The sequence below is a fragment of the Cinclus cinclus genome, chromosome 1 (assembly GCF_963662255.1).
Source record: "Cinclus cinclus chromosome 1, bCinCin1.1, whole genome shotgun sequence".
Classification (NCBI taxonomy): Eukaryota; Metazoa; Chordata; class Aves; order Passeriformes; family Cinclidae; genus Cinclus; species Cinclus cinclus.
This window is the reverse complement of record NC_085046.1, coordinates 31485156-31510706: the sequence shown is the minus strand read 5'-3', so window position 1 is coordinate 31510706 and position 25551 is coordinate 31485156. Positions and strand designations below refer to the sequence as shown.

At 39.0% G+C, this 25551-nt stretch overlaps 1 protein-coding gene across 2 annotated transcripts; it reads right to left on the bottom strand.

The window, feature by feature from the left end:
- Nucleotides 1-128: 128 nt before the first annotated feature.
- KLHL7 (kelch like family member 7) lies at nucleotides 129-24182 on the bottom strand. 2 transcript variants are annotated; one of them, XM_062508308.1, is made up of 11 exons: nucleotides 23914-24182; nucleotides 19831-19933; nucleotides 18761-18854; nucleotides 17425-17549; nucleotides 15501-15676; nucleotides 12681-12855; nucleotides 11392-11534; nucleotides 6503-6743; nucleotides 3364-3565; nucleotides 2994-3091; nucleotides 129-1396 (listed from the first exon to the last, which is right to left on the bottom strand). In XM_062508308.1, exons 1-11 carry the CDS (start codon nucleotides 24031-24033, stop codon nucleotides 1113-1115), a joined length of 1761 nt encoding a protein of 586 aa, XP_062364292.1. In that variant the 5' UTR covers nucleotides 24034-24182; the 3' UTR covers nucleotides 129-1112. The 2 variants fall into 2 exon arrangements, with proteins under 2 accessions (XP_062364292.1, XP_062364300.1); XM_062508316.1 differs by lacking the exon at nucleotides 23914-24182 and adding an exon at nucleotides 23438-23680.
- Nucleotides 24183-25551: the final 1369 nt, after the last annotated feature.

The window sequence follows — 25551 nt, the reverse complement described above, 5'->3', positions numbered from 1 at the left end:
CACCCAGAGCTTGAGAGGCTGGACTTCAAAGTTGCATGAAGAAATTTACCATCATGTGGGCTGGAAGCATTTACAGAACTCTGTGCTTCTAAACCAGAGATGAATAACCATGCGTGACTTCTGAAGACTTCTGTAAAGTATCTTTAATTACTTGGTTCATGCCATTTTAAAAACAGTAATTTTCAAGAAGAAAATCAGTATATCTGTTGTATTGACTTTGCTTTTCTCATTCCTGTTCCCATGTTTGCTAATGGTTTGGCATTCACAGTATGGTACAGTCTGATGCCTGGGAAGATTGAAAATTCTTTCCAGGTTTCCAACTTGCTAATTATAGTGCACAATTCTCATCAACTTGTCCCACCATTCCCTACCTCAGTGTAATATAAAAAAAAAAAAAAAATCAAAAAGTCTTTCTGGGAAAGCTCCAAAATATGCCAAAGAAACCATCAAAGTGTTTCTCTAATTTCTATATATGGCCTCTCACCTTAAAAAAATTGATAAGCAGTCATGCAAATGATGGAAGAAACTCACTGGAAGAGGGCAGCTATCATGATCTAGAGAGCTGTTGAAACATCGGGAATCTTTATTAGACAGCAGTCCTTGGTCTTTCCTGAGAAAATATCTTCATTTAATCCCAGTAAGATTTCTGCAGGTAGGTGTGAAGGAGAAAAAATTGTTGCTCATCTGTCTTATGAGCCAAGCTGTATTTACTCACCTTCATAAAGGGAAGTGTCTCTGCAATTGAACTTGGTAAAATGTCATTTAACCAAAAACTTTTTCCTCATCAAATGCTTTAGAGGCATTCTAAATATTTGGATTGGGTTTGTGTTTGACAGGGCCATACCCACAGTCCTTCTAAAGGAAGATGCCATGTGGTATCACCTAGGTAAGTGGATTCTCAAAACACATCCCCATCTCTTTAAAACAGACAAGAAAATGGGCGTGACAAAATCCACATCATACAATATGCTGTATACACAAAGTGAAAGACTGCATCTCATTTTTTTCTCCTGTTACTAAATTTAACATGGTTCAATAAAACATGGAAGCAAAGCACCAATAACCATCTTTTCCCAAGTCCTTGAAGAATGCCTCAGCATCTCCTACAGTCTTCAGATCTCTAGAGTTTCTTCATTTGCCCCACAAGTGTCTACAACACAGATTAAACAACTTGTCACTGGAAAAGCACGGACTTTGGAGTTGGCTATCCATTTGTCTGTTTCAGTGTTATATTCAAGAATGTGCCCTAAGCGACCAACACCCTGAAAACCAGCCAGGACATAGACTATAGATCCCACTGCAGCACACTTCACTGTTACACCTTTCCATGGCATTGGAGACACCATCTTCCATTCATTCATCTTGATATCGTAATATTCTACATTATCAAGGCCACCTACAAAGCAATGAGATAGATAACTGCTTATTATGTTGCACTGCATGGACTGCACTAAAGCATGCAAACTTCAGTCTTTTATTTTCAAGGTTTAAAAAAGCCTACACTTAGGAAAGCAAATCTGAAATACACCCATTTCTAAACTAGCAGCTTATCCTTGTATAAATACAAAACCAGAGAAAAGTGAAAAGGAGATAGAAAGTAACATGCATTCTAACAAATTCCCATAGATGGTTTCTATAGATTCCAATATGGTACTTCAAGAACAGAAGGAATTTTGATGCTGAATTTCTGATGTATTTGGGGCTAGTGACTAAAACTCAGGAATCACCTGAAACTTCCCTATAGCAATGGCATTTTATTCTAGAGGGCTCATAGGTACTTCTAGCAAAACTGGCCATTTACTGATAGAGAAGGTCTCTCATCATGATGATACTAAAATCATTGAAGTGTAAAAGCCTAAATCCCTTTGAAAAGGGCCAAAGGAACCAAAAGTTATTAGAGAAGAGTAGGTTTTGTGACTAAGATTTGCTTCATCAGGAAATACACTAGTAATTACACTTGACAATAGCTACAAACATCCTGCTGTTCCTATTTAAATAAGTTTTCAGTTCCAGTACTGAATTATTAGATCTGAGAGATTAAGAAATCTATCATATTAATAGATAGGAGTTTTTCACCCAAGACATAACTCTTCCTCATTTTACTCTAGTAAGAACAATTCTAAACACTTCTAAGAGGAGCATTCAGTGAATACATTTATATTTTGCAAGATGGCAGATTATGGATTGATAAAATGTTTGTGCAATAAATGTATCTATTATTTTTGAATTGGGAATCAATCACAATGGAATAGTTCCAGTAGCAAATTAAAACCAAGCTACATTCTAAAATAGCATGCATCTGAAATCAAGTATTCCACTTCCCATAAACAGCAATTAAAAAAACCTCATAAAAGAGAATTTTTCATTTTGAAAAGCATTTCAGAAACCCTGTTCAATTAAAATTCAATTCTTCTTAAGAAGTATTATTCTAGTTTGAAAGACAAGGAGACAGGCAGATCATAATTGACCTTGCCATGACAGTATATCATATTTCAAAGCTAGAGCAGTCAAAACAGGTCTCACATTTTCACAATTTTTCAGTATCAGACTAGATTTAAGTCTTTAGACTGAAGTTCCTAAAATAGTGGCTACACCTTTACCTGTCTCTCAAAAGAATACCAAGATCTCTGAAACCACATGAATAACTAAAAAGTCCCCTCAAAAAATAAAACAAAAAAACCCCCAAACAAACAAAAAAAATCTTCCCTCAAATGCCTGGTTTAGCCATATTAACTGCTTCAGAACTGGGCTACAGTAGAGATCCGTATCTGAACTTCACTGCCATTAGTACAAGAATTTGAAAAATAAGATAACAGTGAAATGGGGATGTGAAAGGAAGAAGGCAACACTGATGTGACAACAACAGGACATATCTGAGGGTGCCGCTCCAAGCTTTTCAGCTGAACAGAGTGGAATGAATTCATTCCAGAACAGAAAAAAAAAAAAACCCTGAAACTGTGTGACTAGCTAAAGAATTAATAGAATTAAAGTACCTAAACTATTTTGTCCACCCACAGCAAATATTTTGTCCTTTACAAACACCAGCCCATGATTCTTTCTGGCTTCAATCATTGGACACAGTTCAGTCCACCTGGGGAAAAGAAATCAAACAGAAAAGGATAAATCACCATCTGGTTCATAGAAAATAAGCATAACCTGTAATTCAGAAAATAAAACATGTAAGAAAGCTGCTTAAGGAAAAAAACACCTTTCAAGTAGATCTACAAATAACTGATTTGTTCATATTGATTCAGAAAAAAATTCTTTACCAGAGTTTTTCCTGTAGTCATCTATACTTCAGTCATTCACAGAGCTAGCAAAGATATAAGTGACTAAAGCCACCCTGACTTAAACAACACTTACGTTTCTGTGGCTGGATCATAAACTTCACAGGAATTCAGGACTCTTCCGGAAACATTGTTTCCCAGGCTCCCTCCGCATACATAAATGAGCCCATTCGCCTCTACCATTCCATGGCTGCATCGCTGAGTCAGCATGCTGGGCTTTGTGTGCCAGCTCTCTGTTCTTGTGTCATAGCATTCAAATAAATACAGTGCAGAATTGCCTTAAAAAAATAGAAACCCACCAAAGTGGCATTAATCTTTATGGTTGTCTTTCAAGAGAAGTGTCTAACAGCAATTATCAAATTGATGCTTTGTTTATTAGAGGAAAAGGGAAAGCTGCTTTCCCACCTCCAAAAATATAACTAACCAGCTTTAAACTTGGGATTATTCAGAAAGCACGTACTTGTAATTATTTTGACTCTTTTGTTCAAAAATATGTTAAGTTTACAAAATTGCTATTTGTGTTTAAAAGCAACGAGAAAATAAGTTGGTTTTTCTTTCTTGGAGGGGAATGAGTGCTAAATAGAGCATCCCATTATCATCAACTCATGCTACTCTTACTACTTGGAAACATATTGAACTTTCATATGTGAAGCTGAAACCAGCTTTGTAAACTCACTACAGGTTCATGAATCTTTTTCCTCTAAGCAATGTGACTTGCCCAATACACAGAATACTTGTTTGGAATTTGATAGCTTAGGTCATAAGATACTCCTGGAATTATTAGCAACCACAAAACAGCTATGTCTGCCCAATTTACTTTCTTCCTGAAGACTGGTAGACACTTATTGTCTGGAAGCGCAGGGTCTGTGTACTCTTCCCTCAAAAGCCATGAAAACTGTGAAATCAAAAGCAATTTTTCTAATGAAGATAGATGGGGGCTCAAAACTTGTGCTCAGGTAAGTAACTGAATCATAGCCAAGGCAGAGAAGGCTGAATACAACTTTCTCAGAAAAGAACCATATCCTTATTCCCTTTGTTTCAAGAGCTATATTCACCTGGAACAGTTAAAAGTGCCTTTTCTTGTGCCTGTTTTACCTTGGTTTTCTGCTTCCAAAAATTAGGCATGTCACACTAGCAGCAGTTAGTACCAGCTGAGGATTTGAACCTTCAAAAGGATGCTATGTTTCCAAACCCAAAATGACTCCTATAAACACACTCCTATAAAGCGTGCACTTATTCACTCCCACCCTATTGTTCTCAGTATAGAGTGGGACATTTTTTCTTTGGTGTAAATATGTTTTCTTTGATGTAAAGACTTTCTTATTGCTTTGAAGTTGTAAATTCCCATCCATGGAAAATACAGATCTGTCTTTTTCTTTTTTTTAAAAAGGTAGAAGCTTCCATTTTTAGTATAATGTTAATCATTTCTTCTGCACTGAAACAATAGTGGAAGAATCTGGTACGTTCAGCTTCCAAACTCTGCTAGTTATTGCAAATAGAACAGGACTCCCATCAATTCAAGAAGGGGAAATGAGCCACGTGATCTGTAATGGCACAGTAATCCAACCTCTTCAATTGATGGAAAAAACATGCCATTTTTAGATTTCTTTACAGCTAAGCACACTGCAGCATTTTATCAGATTAATACTTTCAACATAATCGCCTGCTTCAAATTAGGAAACACTAGATTCAGGAGAGAGACCTTTCCAAACTTTCAGTATTCACTGAATTCTGAAGAAAAAGTACAGGCAAAATAAACTCCATTATTAATGTTTAGCTTTTACTATTCTTTCTTGATTAATATTTATGGAAAGCAAAGTAAAACTGTGCAGTAATGTGAGGGTGTGTTCCTAAGAGAACTGCTACATCAAAATTTCAACTACAGTTGTATTAACAGTACAATGTGTTAGAAAATATACTGTACAATCAAAAATTCCTATTGTTATTCCTCATGAATTGAAATATGGGAAACTGCAAAGGTTTATGAGATGTTGTAGTGTTTCAAGTTTCCCAATGCTAGGCTTCGTTAAGCCTGTTTAAAGTAATGGGAAAGGTGCTGTTTCACATTCACCACACGAGGTGGCAGCTGGGAACTGCTTATTCTGCTGCTACATTAGACCTCCTAAAATATTTTAAAGGTCAGGTAACATGGCCTAAATGTTACAACCTCCATTAAGTGACTTATTAATGTTAAGTACCGATCATGACAATTCTTTCCTCTGTTCACCTCCCTCTGCAGCAAGGCACACCTCAAAAGGATCTTTATTCTAGGATTTTTTTCCCATTTGTTTTTATTCCCCAGAACACAGCTTTATTAGCGTAACTATTTTATGGGTATACAATGCCTGCATTTCAACCTTTGGGTTGATCATGATGCATCATGTTTAGACAAAATAAAATGTTCCTGTAACACCACAGCATAAGTCATTTTCTGGGTTTTTTGGAGAGATAAAAAATCCCAATGGCATTTTATTTTCTTTACTGCGTTGAATAATAATGTCTAAAGGAAGTATAATTTCTCCATTTGTGGAAGTAAACCAACAAAATAACAAGACAAATTCTGTCATTTGACAGAAAAATTGGACAAATTCCTTTACCAAGGAACCAAGTACAATTTCACTACCAAAAGCAGTAGTTGTAAAAGTTAGACCACCTCATTAGGCCCAACATATGCTTTATAAAAAAGAAGGCAGTTGGCAAAATGCAGCTATTCTGGTCACACATTCCAGAAAATTTTAAACTACACTGAATTCTGTGGATTTATAGAAGATAGGTAAGAGTGGGACTCCCAAAATATATTTAATTAAATCAGACCATCATAGAATGGTTTTGACTGGAAGGGACCTTAATGATCATCAATTTCTAACCCCTTTGCCATGGACAGGGACACCTTCCACTAGATCAAGTTGCTCAGAGCTCCACCCAATCTTGTCCTTATTTAACTCTTTAAAAGCTTTAAGAGCAGGGTACTTTTTACTCCAATTAATGTGAATATTATTCATTTCGATCAGTGAAACCATTTTCAAAACACAACAGAAATAGGTTGTTGGACTAGGAAAAGGGGAATAAAATCCTAAATATGGGAAAATAAACTCATTAGGCTAACATGGCAACGTGCAGTTTCTTGTCAACAAAATCATGCAAAAAACCAGAAAAATTTCCAGCTATCTTTCTTTGTGCTTTTTTGTTTGTTTTAAAGATTTTTAGTGTCTTACCCACTTCTGAACCACCAGATGTATAAATTTTGCCCTCAGCAGCACAGGCTGCAAGGCTATCTCGAGGTGTTGGAGGTCCTAGCTTGGAATACCAGCTATCCTTCACCACATTGTAGCAGTCCATTCGCTTTATAGGGAAGAGCTGGGAACCACCCAAAATATAAACTACGTTGTCCCAGAAGACACAAGCTGCATCCCTGCGCTTTTCAAAGGGACATCGGATGTCTGTCCAGCTGTAATCCTGCATTACAAAACACAAGTAATGTCTAATAGATTATAACACTTACCTGCACAGTGAGTGTTTTTCAAACAGAGCTTTTCATAGAGATTTAGATATGGTCAGTTTTAAGTTCCTTTTCAAAACAAACATGAACACTGTTTATTGAAGAATACTCCTCAGGCGTACTCTTGAAAAATTCTCTTAGACACAGACATAGTTAGCTGCAATGAACCATGACATTATGAATTTCTATTTCCTCATTCCCTGTGTGCACCCAGTAGAGCTTCCCTGAAAAACAGTTTTGGTGGTTTTTCCAACACAACTGACCTCCTGCTGCTATCATGTTAGAAACAATGCATGTAATCAATAAAGTAGGATTGCATGTTGTTTTATAGCAATGGAAAAAAGACATCTTACATATAGTAACAGATTCTTTCTAAAAAATAATAAAATACAGAATGTACCAAACAAAGACAACGGAAAAAGAAGATAATATCCAAATTGACAAGCAACTCAGTAAAAAAGCTCTGATACATACTTTATTACCATGACAACTAGAAGCTTATTTACAGAATTTACAAAACACAAATGTTCTATAGCTATCCACAGTTGATAGCATGAGAAATAGGGTAATGCTCCATCACAAATACTGGCAGTCGTGATGCCTAGAAACTGATTTTGCATAGATTGGCAAAATCAGCAAGTATCAAATATGAGCAATAATGCCCAAAGCCTTTAAAACACCAAACTCAACAACTGATGGCAAACCAGGATAGCATACAGCACAAGAAACACTTCTTGAGTAATAGCATCTCACATATTCCATGAGCATAGCTTGAATCCTATACTGAACAGGAAAGTATGGGACCTTAACTGTTATCTGTGCCACCTCAAGAAGGTCTACCTCAACCTGCTGAATGACCTTCACTGTAGTGGTTCACACAAGACGTTACATCATTACATTTTCTTAGCAAGGACATACTTCAAACACCTTGGTCAATGAGGAAGAACAGCGACTCCTACATGGGGGTTCAAAGAAAGAGAGGCAGAGCATGTTATAGTCCAGAACATCTTACAATCTTTTCTTGTAGCATCCCCCATATCAAGAAGAGCTGTCAGCTGCATGTGGCCCTTTATGGTGAGAAACAGGTCCTGGGGCATCCTAGAAAGGAAAGCCATACTACAGCATGGCAAAATAAATAGCTGCATAAATCTTAAGAAAATGTCTCAGTGCATTGTGTAAGATAACATACTTTCTAGCTCAAACTTCTGGCAATTTTACAAAATATCCTCTTTTCCTTTACTGTTATAAAGGGCTGTGACCTGACCCACTTTTATGGCTTCTGTTCACGTATCCATTTCATCCATACCTTTATCAAATGAAAAGCCATAACTTGAGTATACTCAGCAGTATCCTCCTCTTTCAGCAGGAGGCAATTTAGGTCATCCTCTTGCAATGCTCTTCGATGTTAGTCTGTACCACATAGAACTGATTTCAATTTTTGAATTTAACACATTTAGGAATTATGCAGATGTGTTGCTTTACACCACAGTCAAGAACCACACAGCTCTGGTCAGTGCAAGTCTCAGTTCTCGGGGACTGAGTAGGGAAAGACAGACCAAGATATGGTGACTCTTTCCCTGCTGATCTCTGTGATCATCAAACTGCAATGCAGGACACCAGAGGCAAAAGTTATACCTTTTTCTCTTTTGTCAATTTATTGAATCACCTACTACACTACCTGAACTCCTCGGAGCCTCAAGACCCTGTCACAAGAATGGCACACATAATTATGGGCCCTGTGAAAAAGTACCTTTTGTCATTTAAGACTTTTCCTCATTTTCAGTTGAATCCTCTTCCCAGTTTGTCATAAAAACCAGCAGACATGCCCACTGTGGACAATCTCCTCACTAATAGCTTACTGACTATAGCTCTATCTCCTCTAAAGGTATGCTGGTTCCTTTAATCATCAACAAATAGAATGCTATTTCCAGGTATCTGTTTCTTTTTATTTGCCATTGTTGAATTTTGCACTGCTGAGAATTTAAAACTTCCAATTTTTTCTGGGTGCTAGAGATAGTAATTTCAAAAGAATAAGCATATTGCTGACACAAAATCTCAATCATATATAAATTCTGTACTGAGAATTCATAAAACAAAACAACAAGTGTTTTATTCCCAACCTAGGGAATTTATTTTTTTTATTATTCTGTGAAAAATTCAACAAGAAAATGCTTCCCCACAACTGTTAATAGAACACCTAGGATTTCTAGTAGTATTCTGAAATCATGTATGTCTACTCATATTAGTGCCAGACTGTTGCACAACTGTTATGCCCATCTGCATCTGTCCCATTGCACCATTTTGCTTTCCTGATGAAGTACATGCATCAATAGAAATACCAGTTACAGTGCAACAAAGATAGCAAATAGTCTTAAAATAATACTGCTAACATTTTCAACAAATAAAACAGAGTATCCAATCCAGTCTTATTTAAAGAACCCTTCTGACAACAAGGAAATTAATATCAGCATTAGAGACTAATTTTATGTGCAAAGGAATCAGTGAAAATTAAAATTTTTGCACTAGTTTTATCATATAACAGTTATGGTAACTCATATTGCAACCAAGAAAATACTTTCTGGAAAAATATAACCTCTGTCTTGAATTGTTTACGTGACATGTAACAATTTAATTAATTTTCTGATTTTAATTAAAATCAGAAGTGAAAGTCTAGGTCACTACTCAATCAGTTCAACAGACAAGCAAAATTCCAATTTTTTCCCAAGGTCCTAACCTTGCAAAAGTACATACATAAGCTTAATTCTCTGTTCTGTGACTCTCCCATCATCTTTTGATGAGACCAAAGTGAGTTAGATGGTAATTTGGCAGGGGTTCTGGATCCTTTGTTTCTTGCATCTTGTAAGCTACTGTCACAGTTTAAAGATTAAAATCAAATACTCAAGCAAAACATCCAGAAAAGGACCTTTAAATAGCTTAAGAGTTGGAAATTAAGTAAAAGCTGTTCAACAAGACATGACAGGCTGGCTAAGAGTACCCAAGAAAGCATATAAGCACTAGGAAAACACTGAAGGAACACATGCTTGTTAGAATAAAGATATCCAGTCACACACTTCTAAATTTTTCCTTTCCAGCCTCCTTCTTCCTTATTCCACATGCAGGGCTGTAAGTCTTGATAAAGAGGCAATTCTTCAAAATTTATTTCAAATTCAGTTATTTTATGGTGTTATACCTGGACAAGTAGTCTATAAAAGGTTAAGTTCTTTTATTCTATGCTTTATGTGGACCTTTACGGACACTACTTTTAGTCTACAAAACAGATTTCTTTGCCAAAACCATGCAACTGCTTGAAAAGTTATGAATGTCTGGATCAAAAAAGGCTTCCCAAACTTAGACCTTGGAAAGGAGAGAATTATCTGCTCTGTACCCCTCACCTCCTCACCCTCAGTTGAAGTGGTGCTTATCTTGAGTATATGTATAAAGAAAAAAGGCAGTCATTAGCTAAGAATTTTGAACTCCCAGTAGGAATACATATTAAGCGTCTCTCAAGCTAAGTGAGCAAAGCTGGTAGGTTTGGGGATTTTTTTCCCCCAGACTTGAATGGTACTCAGAAAACTGGCTTGAATTTTATCTAACAAAAGGAATGTGAAAGAAAAGTTCAAAACACATCCCAAAGGCTCAGTCGTTCAGAATTAGCTTTGACAAAGCTCACATTGACTACGAAGTTCACACAGCACACAGAACTGTTTGAAATTTTAACAAGCATTTAATATGCTGAGTTAGAACCAGAATTTCTTCAAAAAAATTTTACATGCATGGGATGTCATAACTTAAGGAAGCCCTGATGTTTACATAGCAAATTTGTTCTATATTAGTGTATGTACTTGCCTGGTAAAACAGGGTATGGGTAATCCTTCCGCATGCAGTTGATGTTTTTAGACCCTTTAGTCTGCATAGCTGAAATGCATACCATTCCTGTGGCTTGATTTTATTCAAGAAATATGGGATAAATTTCAGGAAGAACTTGCTTGCTCTAAACTGACCATCTCTAATCTCATTCTTTTCTTATGTAATACTTGGCTCCCCATTCTTTTCCTTATATACTCTTAAGAACAAACAAAACTGTGAACCATTGGAATTTAGAAGTGGTTGCATATTTATAATAAATGCACTAAAAACCCTTATAAAAACTGGGTTCTACACTAACATATTAGCCAGTAACTTAACATGCGCTAGAAAAACCTGTTTTGAGTTAATCTCTAAACACCCAGGTGCATGCACATGCATACAGACTTTCATATATTCCTAATCAATTGCTTGATGTTCTAGTGACCTTTTGTTTATTTGCAGCTGTGGAATGCACACACCAATCAATGCTCAACTCAGACGGATTGATTAGATCTCCATATCTAATATTGCTAAGAAACAAACACAATCATTCTATTCAAAATGAACTATTACATCTAGGTACACAGACTTAAAAATACTTAATTAACCATATTCTTCCAATTGTATACCCAGGAGGGAGGGAATACTTCCTTCCTAATATCATTTTGTAGATCATTACATCTTAGTTAAGATCATCAGCAAAGAAAACAGGTAAGATTACAAACAGTGAATCTTAATGCATTCTGAGGTAACGATTACCTTGGGATTAAAATATCTGCAGGACTGGGGCTGAGAGCCTCCAAACAAAGCAATGCGATAATCATGTTTTTTTCTTCTTGGCCGGGTACCTTCCACTAACTCTTCTCGGTCTTCTGGGGAAAGGAGGTGGTATCGCATCCCACCTGCAAGGAAGACAACTGTTGCAGACCCAGTGTAGCTCATACATGGATAGGGATGTTTCAGAGGCAGGGATGGGAGAGAGATGGAAGGGAGGGAAAAGAGGAAAACCAAGTTTCTACATTACACCTATATGCTTTGACTCAAAATGGAAGAATGCACTGCAGCATGTGAGGGTGGGAACATACATCCATTTACACCCTATTCCAAACTGGCTGCTCCATGTGAACACAGGACAAATACAGACTCATGCTATGTACCAATGGATTCATCAGCTCATTTATCCAATATTAACAAGCAATTAGGATTGTTGCACTGAAACACTTAAAAGGAAGCAAGTCCAGAAAAAAAGCATTCCAAAGAGTGCAAAAATGTCACTGACATTACAAGCCACTAAAACCAGACAAAAATCCTTATTTCCTGTACAATGCACCCAACTTGGTGTCACACAAGAAGTATGACTGATGTCAAATGCCAGCACTTACCAACACATAGGTTATTTTGAATTTTGCTCATTGAGTCTGAAGGAAAACAGCTGTGTACTGATTTTTAGATCTACACTAAATTGAAGCCTACTAGTTAACTGCTATCAAGTTGCCTTTCTTTCTTACATGATAAAATTTTACAAATGGTGTCTAAAAACAAAAGGGAAGCTTGTTTCCCATTTCATTTGCACCCTGAGAATGCAAATGCAGGATCAATCACCAGTATATAGTAGATAAAAACATACATACGCTTAAAATTCTAATTTGCTTAGGAAAGCTTTAAAATATTCCAAATGACATATTTCTTTTATTAATGCACGTATTAACATGAACAATATTGAAGTTATGAGCCTGTCACAAAGGCAGACTAACTTTCAGTTACTCTAATGAGTCATTGACAAAATCTCCATTCCATTACTTCTCATAGAGTTCATGCCATTTGCTAGGAGAAAACAAATCAAAGTCACACTGTTACATAAAATGAGTTTTATTCACATAATAATCTGCTAATCCAACTTCAACTAAACACAGCATCCTAGAGGGAATACAAATTGATTTAATGTGAATATGTTACGCTATTTTAAAGCAAACAATTTTCAAAAATTTTCAAAGCATTTTTCTAATTATACAGAACATCATAAAGATTTCAGCTAGAGGTCAACTTACTGATCACCATTTTAAGGCATTCTGGGTTATCCTGAATAAGTGGTTCAGCCTGAACTGTTTTACTTAAGAAGTTCTTTGATATTAGAGGAAATCGGACTTTAGCAAGAATATCAACCATGTACGGCTGGCGATTTGGCTCATCATACTTCAGCCATCTGACTGCTGCATCATAAACCTTAAACAAGAGACAAGGAGAGAAAGGGATTAGGTACATTACCACACAGCAAGACAACTAACAGAATCTTCATGCTATGAATTGATTCTAATGCCTGTTGGAGGTTAACCTATGCTAACATTTTATTATGTGGGCATCCCATTGCCATCTTTCAAAAAAATAAAAAAAAACAAAAACTAAAACCCCCCTACAACAAAAGTCAACCAAACCAAAAGAAAGACAATGCTCAAATAAGTAAAACAAATGCACAGCTACTGAACAAAGCTCATCTACAAACTTCAAATACCTACTAATTCTGCTGTTAAACTTTTTTCTCTCCAAATGGAAAACATGCATCTGCAATTCACATTTACGTCAGTAACTCCTGTAAAAGGTTAAATCTAATACTCTTCAAGTTCTGTGCCAAAACATCAGTAATGCTTTCGCAGAAATGAAATAACTTCTACTTGATATAGTCTCCTGAGGTGATAAACTGCTTCTCTTACCAAATCATCATGTTGGGACTCCAAATACATGGTTATTGTTGTGTCCTAGGGGACCATTTAAATCAAAGTTTCTATCTGCAAACTACTATAAATTTACCAGAGTGTCTCCTCTTTTTCTCCTCATCACAGGAAAAGATAATGAGTTTTCTTAGGGGTCAGGGAAGGTAGAACAGGGAAGATAATCAAGAAATCTGCTCTATTTATAGTTGCCTGCTGGGTCAGGAAGAAATGAAAAAAAAAAATATCCAGGATTATATGGACATATTGTTACTTTCATGCTGCTCTCAGACACAGGAAGCTTATCCAATAGCATTGACTCTGAAGTGGCAGGACAACCTCACTGTAAGCAATAGCACAGCCAGTGCTTAAACCTGCAGCTGAAACTGGTCACAGTGATTGGTGCTGAGTGACTGAGATATAACATGGAACGACTTCCTGGAAGACTTATTCAAAACTACACCCCAGTTGTAACTTTGCAAAATTACCAGGAAATGTGGGAGAGCAAAGAAAATAATTAAAGGCTCAATTCCATCAGCTAAGGAAATTCAACAGAATGACTTGAACAGGAATATTGTATAGGACAGACTGTACTTAATGGTATCTTTCCCTTTTTCTAAATGTAACTATGCTCCACACCAAAACAAAAGTTAGAGTATAATGTCAACTTTCTAGCAGTATTCCTGAGAAATAAGATTCCTATAGTACAACTGGTAAACTTCTATAGTTTCCTACTGCACACTACCAGTTTTCTAAAGGAATTTTAATGATGCTATGCTGAATGCATAACATTTCTACCACTGCTGCCAGGTTAAAGCACATCATCCTACCTTACCAACAGAACTTCAAGAACAGAAATCTTAAGTGTCATTTTGACTGCAAGCCAATCAACACTTCCAGCTCTGCGAATGCTACCCCATGATCTGAACTTTTCCCAGCACTCAGAAATAATGCTGAACTGTGACATTACTCATATTTATACCTGTAACAAACCAACTACCATATTCAACCACCTGATATTATCCCCCACTCTTAGTAATTCTTATTTTCATGAGTTACATCACCATACAGTAGAACAAATAACTAAACCTTAATGCTTAAAATTAATTCTTCTGCCTGTTGGAGGTCAATGTCAATGGAAACTTCACAGTCAGCAGAACATCCATCTACAAGAGGATATACATACCATCTCAGCTACAATATCCCTCATACTTCAAAGGTACAAGTCAACTTATGATGCCACAGCCACACAAACCTAAATTACCTCATTCAAGCACCAGAATAGCAGAGCTACAAAAGTAAGATTTCAGTTTGTTTTCAACAGCTTTGACTAAGAAGCTACAAGTAATTACCACTCTACACTGCTACAACCAGCTTATAGCCACCTACTGGGCTGCAGTGTAGACACCTATATGCTTCCTATTTCCTGCAGTAGGAAGAAAAAGCTGGTAAGTAGTAATTCAGGGCTGAGCTCAATGCTGAATCAAGCATTCCAAATAGGACAGCTGTGAATTCCTAGAACAGGTTACAAATTTTAACTGAGTGAACTCCAGGCTCCTTTCAGCCACCTAAACATTTTTATGTCCAGTCCCCAAATAAAGGTCTTACAGCAATCCACCACTGTTAATGCATGTAGCTTTCAGTGTTTTACTCATCTAACTTTCAAGTCCTTCAGCTCCCTAGGCCTGTGTATGTATATGTTTCCATGTGAAAACTCCTCTCTGGAATGGGCTGGGCCATACTCATACATACACCCATTAAGGTGCAGTTTGCTCACCACTTTGAAGTGGTCCACTTCCACCAGAAGCACATAAATCCCAATCTAGAAGCAACCACTACAAACAATTTAGCTCATGTACTACTGAATCAGAAGCCCTATAGCTATCTTGACAAAGGAAACTGTTCTGCTTACTCCCTCTGAGACCTTCTTCCAACTTTGCCAAAACAACAGTCATATAAGCCACACTTGAAATGTGAATATTTATAAATATTTGGTTTTGATCAAGTTAGGATGCACCTTTAATTCCCCAATTTAGCAAGCACTATGTGCATCATATCCTCTAGGAGCATCAGAAGTGAGATACTTGAATACCTGAAGCCAGTTCTTGATTAAGAAAAGATAGTTAAGTTCAATGCTTTTAGGTGCTATAAAACAGATCTCACCTGGTCTTCTGCCCTCACTGTCAATGTATCTTGGTTCAGGAGATGTGTCACACGCTTAACATCAAGCTGAAGAAACTCATCTGTCTTGTAAACCTCAGTGAAATGCTGATGAATGAAGTCATCTGCAGTAGCTTTCAGTTCTGGGCAGTCTAGGCATTCTGCTAGCACACTTATGCCTATGAAGGAAAATTAAGGAAAAGCCCTTCTCAACTTGAACTTCAATAACCGTTAATATATTAAAATAGAATACAATTACTGTAACTCCAGTGATACTTACAATTACAGTTTAATATTTATTACAATGCCTTTCCCCCCCACTGAAACACATGCTTCCATAACTCATCTGCAATTCAAGGCAAACTAAGACAGAGACAAGCTCCTGACCCCTATCCGTAATGAACTAACTGGAGAGTCAGACCTGCAACACTTGCTGTATTAACTGTCTCTCAGCACTATTTCCTCACTGTTTCTTTCCCAATTACAAGGCAGACAACAGCACCTTAACCAAGTCTGAGGCAAGCCACACTAGCCATGTCTAACCAGAACAGCTTGAGAAACTGGATCCACATTTTACAACCTCTCCTGACCTGCTCATGCAGCATCAGTCACTAACCAAGCCCAGTTTCCTTCAAGAGTCATGGTGGACTGGGACCTTTCTATTCATGTAGCAGACAGCTACAGACCAAAACAAAGGTGGTTCAAGCTAATGTTGCTGGAAGAACAGAAGATTGGCATAAAGGTATAAACAGCATTAGCAGGTGAGAAGCACCACTACCAACTTTGGTATTAAAAACCATGTAAGCATAGAGCTTTTCAGCAGCAAATTCTCATCATGCCACAGTCTTCCTTTTCCTTCCATTTCAGGAAATGGCAAGTGGGGTAGGAGCAACTCACTAATATATGGGTTACAATTAGTCTAACTTGCTCAGAGTGGTAAACTGCAAGCTAGAAAGATAAACTCCACATATATGACAAAATTTCGAGATTCAAATTAAGCCATGGTTTCTTTCAAATATTTTTTTTAATGAACTGTGTACTTGCTTATAAGTACAAAACATGTTTCAATTGAAAAACAGTGCCTTATGGAAAAATTGTTTTAACCTTTTTACAATAAATTAGCAACGAAGTATGCAAGCGTTAGAGACCATAATTAATTTTCCACCTAACAGAAGCCACAGGGCAGAAATATGCCTCAAAGCAAGCCTAAGTGACACCTTCCTTAGGTAGTGCCTTTCTTCCAGCAGTTGCTTCAGAGCCACAGCTGTACTGCACTGAAGTGTCAGTTGAGTCACTGCAATTCAGGTATACTCTGCAAAACATTTCTATTGCTGCCATAAGCATCTGTAATATGATCGAGATGTTACTAGGAGAATTACCTAACAGTGTCAATAAAAAACACTAAAATAAGTTTATCTTAAATTTCTGCTTATATAAAGTGCACCAAATCTTAAGCATGAAAAGTATTTAGTTCTACTTGTTTACCTTTTCTGCAACACTGAGTTCACATCAGAGCTACAGAACATGATATCAAACCTGCCCAGATGACATTCATTGTTTTCAGTCAAAATTAAAAGTGAGTAAAACCAAAAGTAGCCTAAACTTACTCTGATTATATTTGTGAGAGATATGCTAGTTTTGTAAAAGTTATAAATATGTCAAATTTTGTCTGCAAGTAAAGTAACAAATGAAAGATCCACCTCACAAAACACATGCAGTTCTCTAACAAACAAGAAGACCCAGTGTCCTGCCAAGCTGGATGAAACCTTGCACAGTCAGTAGACCCTGTGGCAAGGGGTGACAGTTCAGATTCAGAGAAAAATTATTTTCACATGCCTGAATTTAGCCAAATGTTACTGTCTATCCACAGACAGATCATACAGCAAAGTTAAAAAATAAACAGTAACTTTAAGTCTATTTCTCTTACCAAGACAGTTGGAAGCATCAACTTGCTCTTTTAAAAAGTCCACACACATTTTTTTCACAGGTTCAATCTGATACTGGTTTGCTGCATCTAATAAAGACTGGACATTATTGCTGTTAACTGAGATTCTGCAAAACAGAAGATGTAAAATTAGCATCACTGAAATGACCAAAGTTGCGGCAATAAAAAAAAGCAACTCACACAAATTCACATAAATTGCAAAATTATTTCCCTCCTATCTACCCAAGAATCTTTCACATACAGTCCAAGGACACATTGTTCATGATGTTTCCAAACTGTGTTTGCTTGCTCTGCTTTACCCAGGCAAGGCAAAGAAGAACCAGTCTTGGAATCTGAAGAATAAGCTTTTAACACTGGTCCTGTGCAGTCCTATACTATTGCTATGAGTTGTGTGATTAACCACTTTCACGAAAGGGAAAAAACAAAAAACAAACCCAAAACCTTTTTTAATGACCATTTTCAACTCCCAAACAGACACCAGCAAAATCTGTCTAAACTCTGTCAAGACTGGTCTGGCTGTTGTGCCCAGAGTGCATAAGCAGAACAACCAGTTGGGCAGTGCTTCAAGAGACATTACGGAAGCCGCAGTCTAGGGCTTGGGTATCAGGGCAGGCAACCATGTGGCTGGGGGGGGGAGGATGCTGTTGACACAGACTGTCTCTTACCACTGATGGACTATACAAGAAGATTCCTCTCAAAAGAAAGGAGAAAGCCTCCCTAATGAGAGTTAACCCCATTAGATGAAAGGCCTGCCATCCATAGGTCTGATTAAAGCTGACTAAGTACTCTTTACAATCATAGCCATCTGCAAGAGCTCTGTTGGGTGGGGGAGGTTGGAAGAGAAAAAAAAACACACACAAAAAAAAAACCACAAAAACCCCCAAATACATGGACAAGCTGAGATGGGGGAAACACTGTTAACAGAAGAGTTATCCACCCTGCCTGTTTTGAGATGAAGGTATAACTCCTGGAAATGGTTCTGTGCCATAGCTACTACGGCCACAAAGAGACCCTGCTGACCTCAATAAGGACCGGAATTACAGAACAACAGGAAACATCACTTGGAGCTTGAAGTGCTTTGAATGCTTTCTGGAGAAAAATACCCTTCTCTTTAGTCTGTTGGGCTTCCTACTGTTTAAATAAAAAGGAAGAAGGACAGAAGGTCTAGTCACATCAGGCTTTAAACAAAGGAAAGAATTTTTATGGTAACAAAACTGATGAATCACAAAAGCATTACTTTAATGCTTTCAAAATTATTATAATAATTTGAAATTGGCAGACTTCATAGAAAAGTGTCAGCTTTAAATAACAAAACTACCTCGCAGTATAAGCAAACTCCACGAGCTGTTCAATAATGTCAGGCTCTGCATCTTTTAGCTCCACTTCAAAGGACTTTGATTCGATCATATTTGCTGCAAACAGATTAAAAATTTTAATCAAGAAGTTTTAATCAAGAAGTCACTCTAGTTATTGTATGCTTTGCAAACAGTAAAAATAAAGCAATTATACAAAGTGGTAACCTGCTAAAAACTGCTCAGAGTTGATTGCTGTTTTCCCAGGATTGCTAATGCAAGTCAGGAAAGGAGGCAGTGGAACAAACAAGATAACTGGTTTGAGTACATCATTGTATTATCTTAATTATGATAAACTGTGCTAAGTAGAAAAAAGTACTAGATGTTGTTGACTGCAGCCAGGCTGCCATATTAGCATCAATGTTGTGAAAAGCCATTTCCACATTCAAGCTGATAACAATGGAGACAGCTCTGAGCTCCCCACATCCAGATGCAGCACTAGGTTTGCCCACAGATGGTTACCACTGACCACTGGAATGAATGGTTATTTTACTTTCACTCAACTTTGATTTTACAGTAAATTTACAATTCATGGGTAAGGCATACAATAGATAAGATACTACATAACTGAATTTTTAAAGAGAGCATAAATGAGAGAATTACAGAATCACAGAATTAAGGTAATCACATTAAGGCTGGAAAAGATCTCTAAGAACATCCACTGCAGCCACTAAACCATGTCTCTAACTTCTGAAAGCCCAGTTTATATACAGACAAATTCTGTAATGGGCAAAAATAATAAAATCCCAATTTTCAGGTTATGGAGGGGAGATAAACTCTAATACAATGTATAGGTCCCAGTTATAAAGAGAGTTTATATATGACGTAACACTTGACTTGACCAAAACAGAGTTAAAGGAAAAATGAAGGGAGGGGTGAACAGAGATGAACGGAAGAAGGACACAAAATAAGAAATCTTCACCTTACACTTATCACTCAAATTAATCATTTTCATAAGATAAACAAGTTGACAGACACAAATATAACAGGATATCATAATGAAAGCTTAAAGTTAATCAATTTTCAAAAGACTTACTAGTAAACATCAAGTTAAAAAAATGACTGGCTGAAGCAAGCACAACACGGTGAGCTGGGATCTTTCTTTCTTGAACCATAAGAATGACATCACAAAGAGTTTTCTGAATCAGAAGGGGAAAAAAGACAAATCAGCATTTAAAAAATATCTCAACAATATTCCTTTAAAAACAGTTTATGGAAATTCACTACTTTTTCCAACATGCACAACTCAAGACCATTATGTGATAAAAAGATTTTCTTCAAGTCAAAGTTCAGTAGCCTGAAGAACTAGCAAATATCAGTTTACCCATTAATTTGTACAGGATGGTCACAAACAACATGAACTCTGATTAAAGTATTTCCTGTAGCTTTTACATCAGCCTACAATAATGTAGGCTCTGCAGCATCTAGTAGGGGCTGCATTTATATTGCACCGCTTTCATCTATCAGTGGCTCTTCTCTGATTCTGATTTTCAAAAAAATTCACAGGAACTTCTTATGTAAAGACTGCTATCCTATTTCCTGACTGGAGTCAAAGTGATGAATGAGCTTAAAACATTCAGTGGAGCATTTTAGAGAAAATGTATAAAAAAATACTACTTCTGTGGAAGGCTTTGACTGGTCATACCTGATGAGCAACTAGCTTCCAAACGAGACAATTTATTTCTCATTTGTTTGCTGTTTATATGTAGGCAGCTAGTTTCTACCCTACATGTGAATGTCATGCTCTGGCAGAAGAAGGGAAAGCAAGAGAACTTATAAAAGCTGTCAGGAAGGACTGGGGTAAAGACACAATTTGAATAGATTCTGAAATACTATCTCTTCTAAGAACATATTGAGTGAAATAAATTCATATCATACTATAGTAATTATAACTATCTATTAAGAAAGAAAAACTGAGCAGCACTGCTTCCTCAAAAAACAGGAAATAATTTTGGACTATTACCTTAAGTTCATGGAACTGCTTTCAAAAACATCTACGTACAGCCATCCCAAGGCCAGCCCCAGAAAAGAACATTTCAACTGTGGGAAATACATACTTGCTCAGAACTGCAAGAGTGTTTTCCACATGCAGACAAAATTATCTAGGGCTGATAATGCACATTTACAGTTCCTTTAAACATGCCTGTTTTTATTTTTTTTACAGGACACTCAAAAGCACATATTAGAAAAAATATAAATAATACTTTAAAAAATATTATCTAAATGGAAGTTAGATGGGGGTGACACATAGTTTCCTTTTAGTAGTAGTTTTAAGCCATTTAGGATTGAAATAACAAAAAAAGAGAGACTATTCTGAAAAAAATCTCAGAAGAAATAATTTAAAAGCTGAAGTTTCTAATATACTCCTGGTTCAAAACAAGCATTGGAAACTAGCAGTACACGATACCATAAAATCCTATGGCCAAGCTTTGCCAAGACTTGCAGCTGTTGCTTGAGCTCCACACTGCATTTCTAAGACACTTTAAATGACTCAGCACTTGAAACACCTCAGATGCTCTAAGGCCCTCTGGGTGCATTTGCCAACCAAAACAGACCATCATTTTAACTTCTTTCCCTGGGATGTTTTCGGGTGTGATGGTTCCATTCCAACTAATGCTCTTCTGAGGATTTCTGCACTTCTTTCCAGAAGGACACACTGTTGTCACTGGGTCACCTCCATGATGCAACAAGTGACTGGTGGTAACCAAAGGACACACCTGAGTGTCAGCTTCTGCAGGGCACTTCACCTTCTAAATAACAGGTTCAGCAACACCTTGCAGCTCTATGCCAGCTTCATTGCCAATGACTTCATCCTTGGCTGACCTCTACTGAGCTGCAATGTTGCAACAAATGATTTAGCATATGCTGTCCAATAGCTCTGGAAAACCCACAAAGATGTGGGTCATCAATGCCAGAGACAAGCAACAAGTCCTTCAAGCACTAAACACACCTGGCCCCAACATCTCACCTCTACTGAGTGCAGGTATGTCCGTAGTTTACTCTTAACTCCCATACTCAATGGAGGATTCCTCTTCATCCCACCTCACACAAAAAGCAACCTCCTTAAAGTGAGCTGGAAGTTCCCATTGGCCCAGATTCCTACAGGATTAAACTAAAGAGCTAAATATCTAGAGCTGCATGAACACCTTGACATTTCCATCACAGGAAATTTTAAATCATATTCAGGTTTTATAACTACAGCATAGTTCTTGATTTATCAAAATAGAAGAGGAAAGAACTGGCTACAAATCCTCTTACAACTTTAGCACAACCAATGAGCTGAAACCAGCATGTTTTCTTCTGACTACTGCTGACTTCCCAAGCTGATCCTGTATAATCATACCTCCCCCTACTCCCTCAGTAATACCTGAGGTCCTCTTACAAACAACTCCTAAAAGAAGCATGAGTTTCATGAAATCTGCAAAAATCTCTGGACCAGTCAGCACAGTGTGGGACATGTAAAGCTCACCTGAGGTCAGATGAGAAGTTTGCAGGCAAAACTCAAGAGCTGCACCTTCCCGGGCACAATAGATTCTGGGACTTGAATCAGAAGTACACACAAACTTCACAGCACTTAATCCTGACCCTCTCACTCCTTGTTTGGAGCGATTCACAGCTACATGAGAGCAGGCACTCTACTATACTGCAAGATGAGGCACTTACACAGAACAGTGTGGTACCACACACTGCAACAGGGACATGGTAAAGCTCTGTGAATATCTGTGCTGGGGATTGCACATGTATCTACAGGAGGACAAAACTTCCTTTATCTACTTACAAATCATAATAGCATCTGGCATTCCCTTTTAAACAATGTCAGAGGTATGAACTAAACACTGGGGAACCAAGTTGTGAATTTGGCCACCCCTTGGAGTATGTTTACACTTTTAGATCAGAAACTAAGCCTACATTAAAAAAAACCAGAGATCATAGGCTTTTTAAGTCTTTACACTACTACTTGAAGTAATTGAAAAAAATTTAGTTTTTCACACATAAGAGCTTAGCTGCATGAAATGGTTTATGGAGACAACATAACTGACTGTCTGCTACTGAGAGAAGAACAGCGCTGAAGTGCTAGAGAAAAGCAGAACCAACACCAATACTTGTGAGGTCAGGACCCAGACTGCTGGTGCAGACAGCATTAAAAGCTGCACTGAGCCTCTGGCAAGACTACCACTGGAGGACAAAAAACTAAACCCCAGAAGATACATGACAGTGCTGTAAGTGTGGCTTCAGTGTCAGCTTTAACTCTGGCTGCACATCAATTTTTAAACAAACCAAAGTTCCATGATCAATGTAGATCCTCCACTGAGAAGAAAGATTTCTTCATATATAAGTAGTTACACATATGATCCTTATGCCCTTGTACTATTAGTTCAATGTTTAAAAAAAAAAAGAAATTAAAATGAATATTTATGTTTGGACAGCTCAACTGAAATGCACTTGTATGACTGCAATTTTGGTTACCACCTTTGCTCTATTGGTAAACAGAGGAGTCACATTTAATACTCATTAACCTATTGACCATGGAAGCTGATCAGGCCAAGAATTCACAATTTGAGGCTGGATGAAGCCACCAAACTCCTACACTGCCAATGGCTTCCTAGTTCGATGGCCAGAGATATTCAAGATGAAAAAGCCACCTGTGAAACCAAACTATGGTTCTGCTCGTCCCGCTCCTCCCTCTGCAGTTTCACTGTTCACAGGTTACACAGTCAATTTGTTCAGAGAAGAGCTTCCGGTCAAAAAATCCAGCATCAGTGCCTTTCCACTGCCCCCAGGCTTCGGTTCGAAAAGGGCTAACTGGAGGCACTGGGCCATCCCTCAACCAGAGCCTCACTCCTGCCCTGCCACGCACAAGGCGTTATCAGACAAGGAAAAAGAGATCCACGGCGTCTTCTGCCTCCAGCACCCACACGGAGCCGGAATCGGAACTCGCCACTCCCGCTGTGCGGCTCCAGACACCCTGAGGCACCGGCGGGGCCGGCTCCGCTGGGCTTTTCCCCGCAGTCGGGCCCAAGAGACGGGAAACCCACGGGACCCTCGGCGCGGGAGCGGGACCTGCCCTCAGGGCAGCACGGACACCGCGGGCTGCGGCCCCGGCGAGCGCCTCCCGTACCTGCTTGCGCATGGCGTTCATGACGCCCATGAAGGAGGCGAGCAGTTTCGCCTCCTCGCGGGCGGCGAGCTTCTTCTCAGTCTTCTTCTTGCTGCTCTTCTCCGACCCGGGCGCGGCCATGCTCGCCCGCGCTCACCGCCGGCGCGCCGACCCCGCCCGGGAACATGCGCCCGCCGGCTGCCGGGCGGCGAACAGCGTGTGCCGGCGCTCGGCACGGGGCGGCGTGGCGGGGACAGGAACACCGGAGGGACGCTCCCGCAGCTCCCTCTGCGCCGCTGTCGCCGCGGAGGACGCGGCCTGAGGGCGGGGCCGGGCGCGCTGACGCCATCGACCGGCGCGCGGCCCCACGCGGGGTAAACAAAGAGCGGGGAGGGGCTAGGCAGGGTCTCGTGGACGGCGCGTGCGCGGCAGCCGGAGGGGCGCGGCCATCGGGGGCGTGGCTTTCCCGACAGGACACGCCTCATTTGGGGGAGTGGCCAATGGGACGCGGCCGTGTGCCCAGGGGGGCGTGGCCTCGGCCGGTCCCGCGCGGTCTGAGGGTTGAGGCTCCTTCCCGGGAGCTGCGGTCCCGGGCGGGGGTGGGCGCTGCCGGAGCCCCCGGATCTGGCCGTGCTGCCGCACACAACACTGCCGTGCCCGGGAACGGTTCCTGCAGCTCCCGTCTTGGCGACGTGTGTCCCGGTCTCACGTGGGCTGGCTAAGGGAACAAACGCGGTCCTGAAGAAAACCACTTTGTCCTGACAGTTGCAGCCACTCCTCTCCCAGAAATAATGCCAAAATGTTTCGTGCTTCGATTCTCGTTTTTTGAATAGGATAGTGACAGCCAAAGCAACGTTTTAGTGTGAGTTTGCTGTTCGTGCGTTTGTGTGATGTTCCGAATTTTAATTCCATGGATAAGAAGGCATTGAACAGCTTAACGCCATGACTTGAAGGGAAAGAGATTCCTGCAGAAATAACATGAGGCTCTTTTATAAATAAAAGGAAGGAGTAATTTTCTTCCTGAGATCATGTCCCATATGGTAAGATTTAAAAAGCAAGGGCCACCTGCTCCTAAAGGAATTTTGAGCTGGGAACAGAGCACAGTACCACGTATTGGTAAGTTGCCTTACCAATAAGAAGCTGGCATGCTGTGTGAGAAAGTTCTAGATTAATTTAAATTGAAATGCTTTCAAGGTTAAATGTCATTTTATATGAGATAAAATGCTATCCACCTTTTTGATGAAAACCAGCTATTGTGTATACCTAGAACCATAGAATGGCTTGGGTTGTAAAGACCTTAAAAATCATCTAGTCCTGACACCTTCCACTAGATCAGGTTCAGAGCCTCATCCAGCCTGGCCTTGAGCACTGCCAGGGCTGGGGCTTGGGGCATCCACAATTTCCCTGGGAAACCTGTTCCAATATCACACCACCATCACAGAAATTAATTTATTCCCAATATCTAGCCTAAGTTTCCCCTCTTTCAGTCTCTCCTCACCATTCTTATCAATACAGTTCCTGATGAAGAGTCCCTCTCTGGCTTCCCTGTCAGCCTTGTTCAGGTACTGGAAGGTTGCTATGAAATCTCCACATAACCTTCTCTTCTCTAGACTGAACAGCTCCAGCTTTCTCAGCCTGACTTCATAGCAGAAGTGCTCC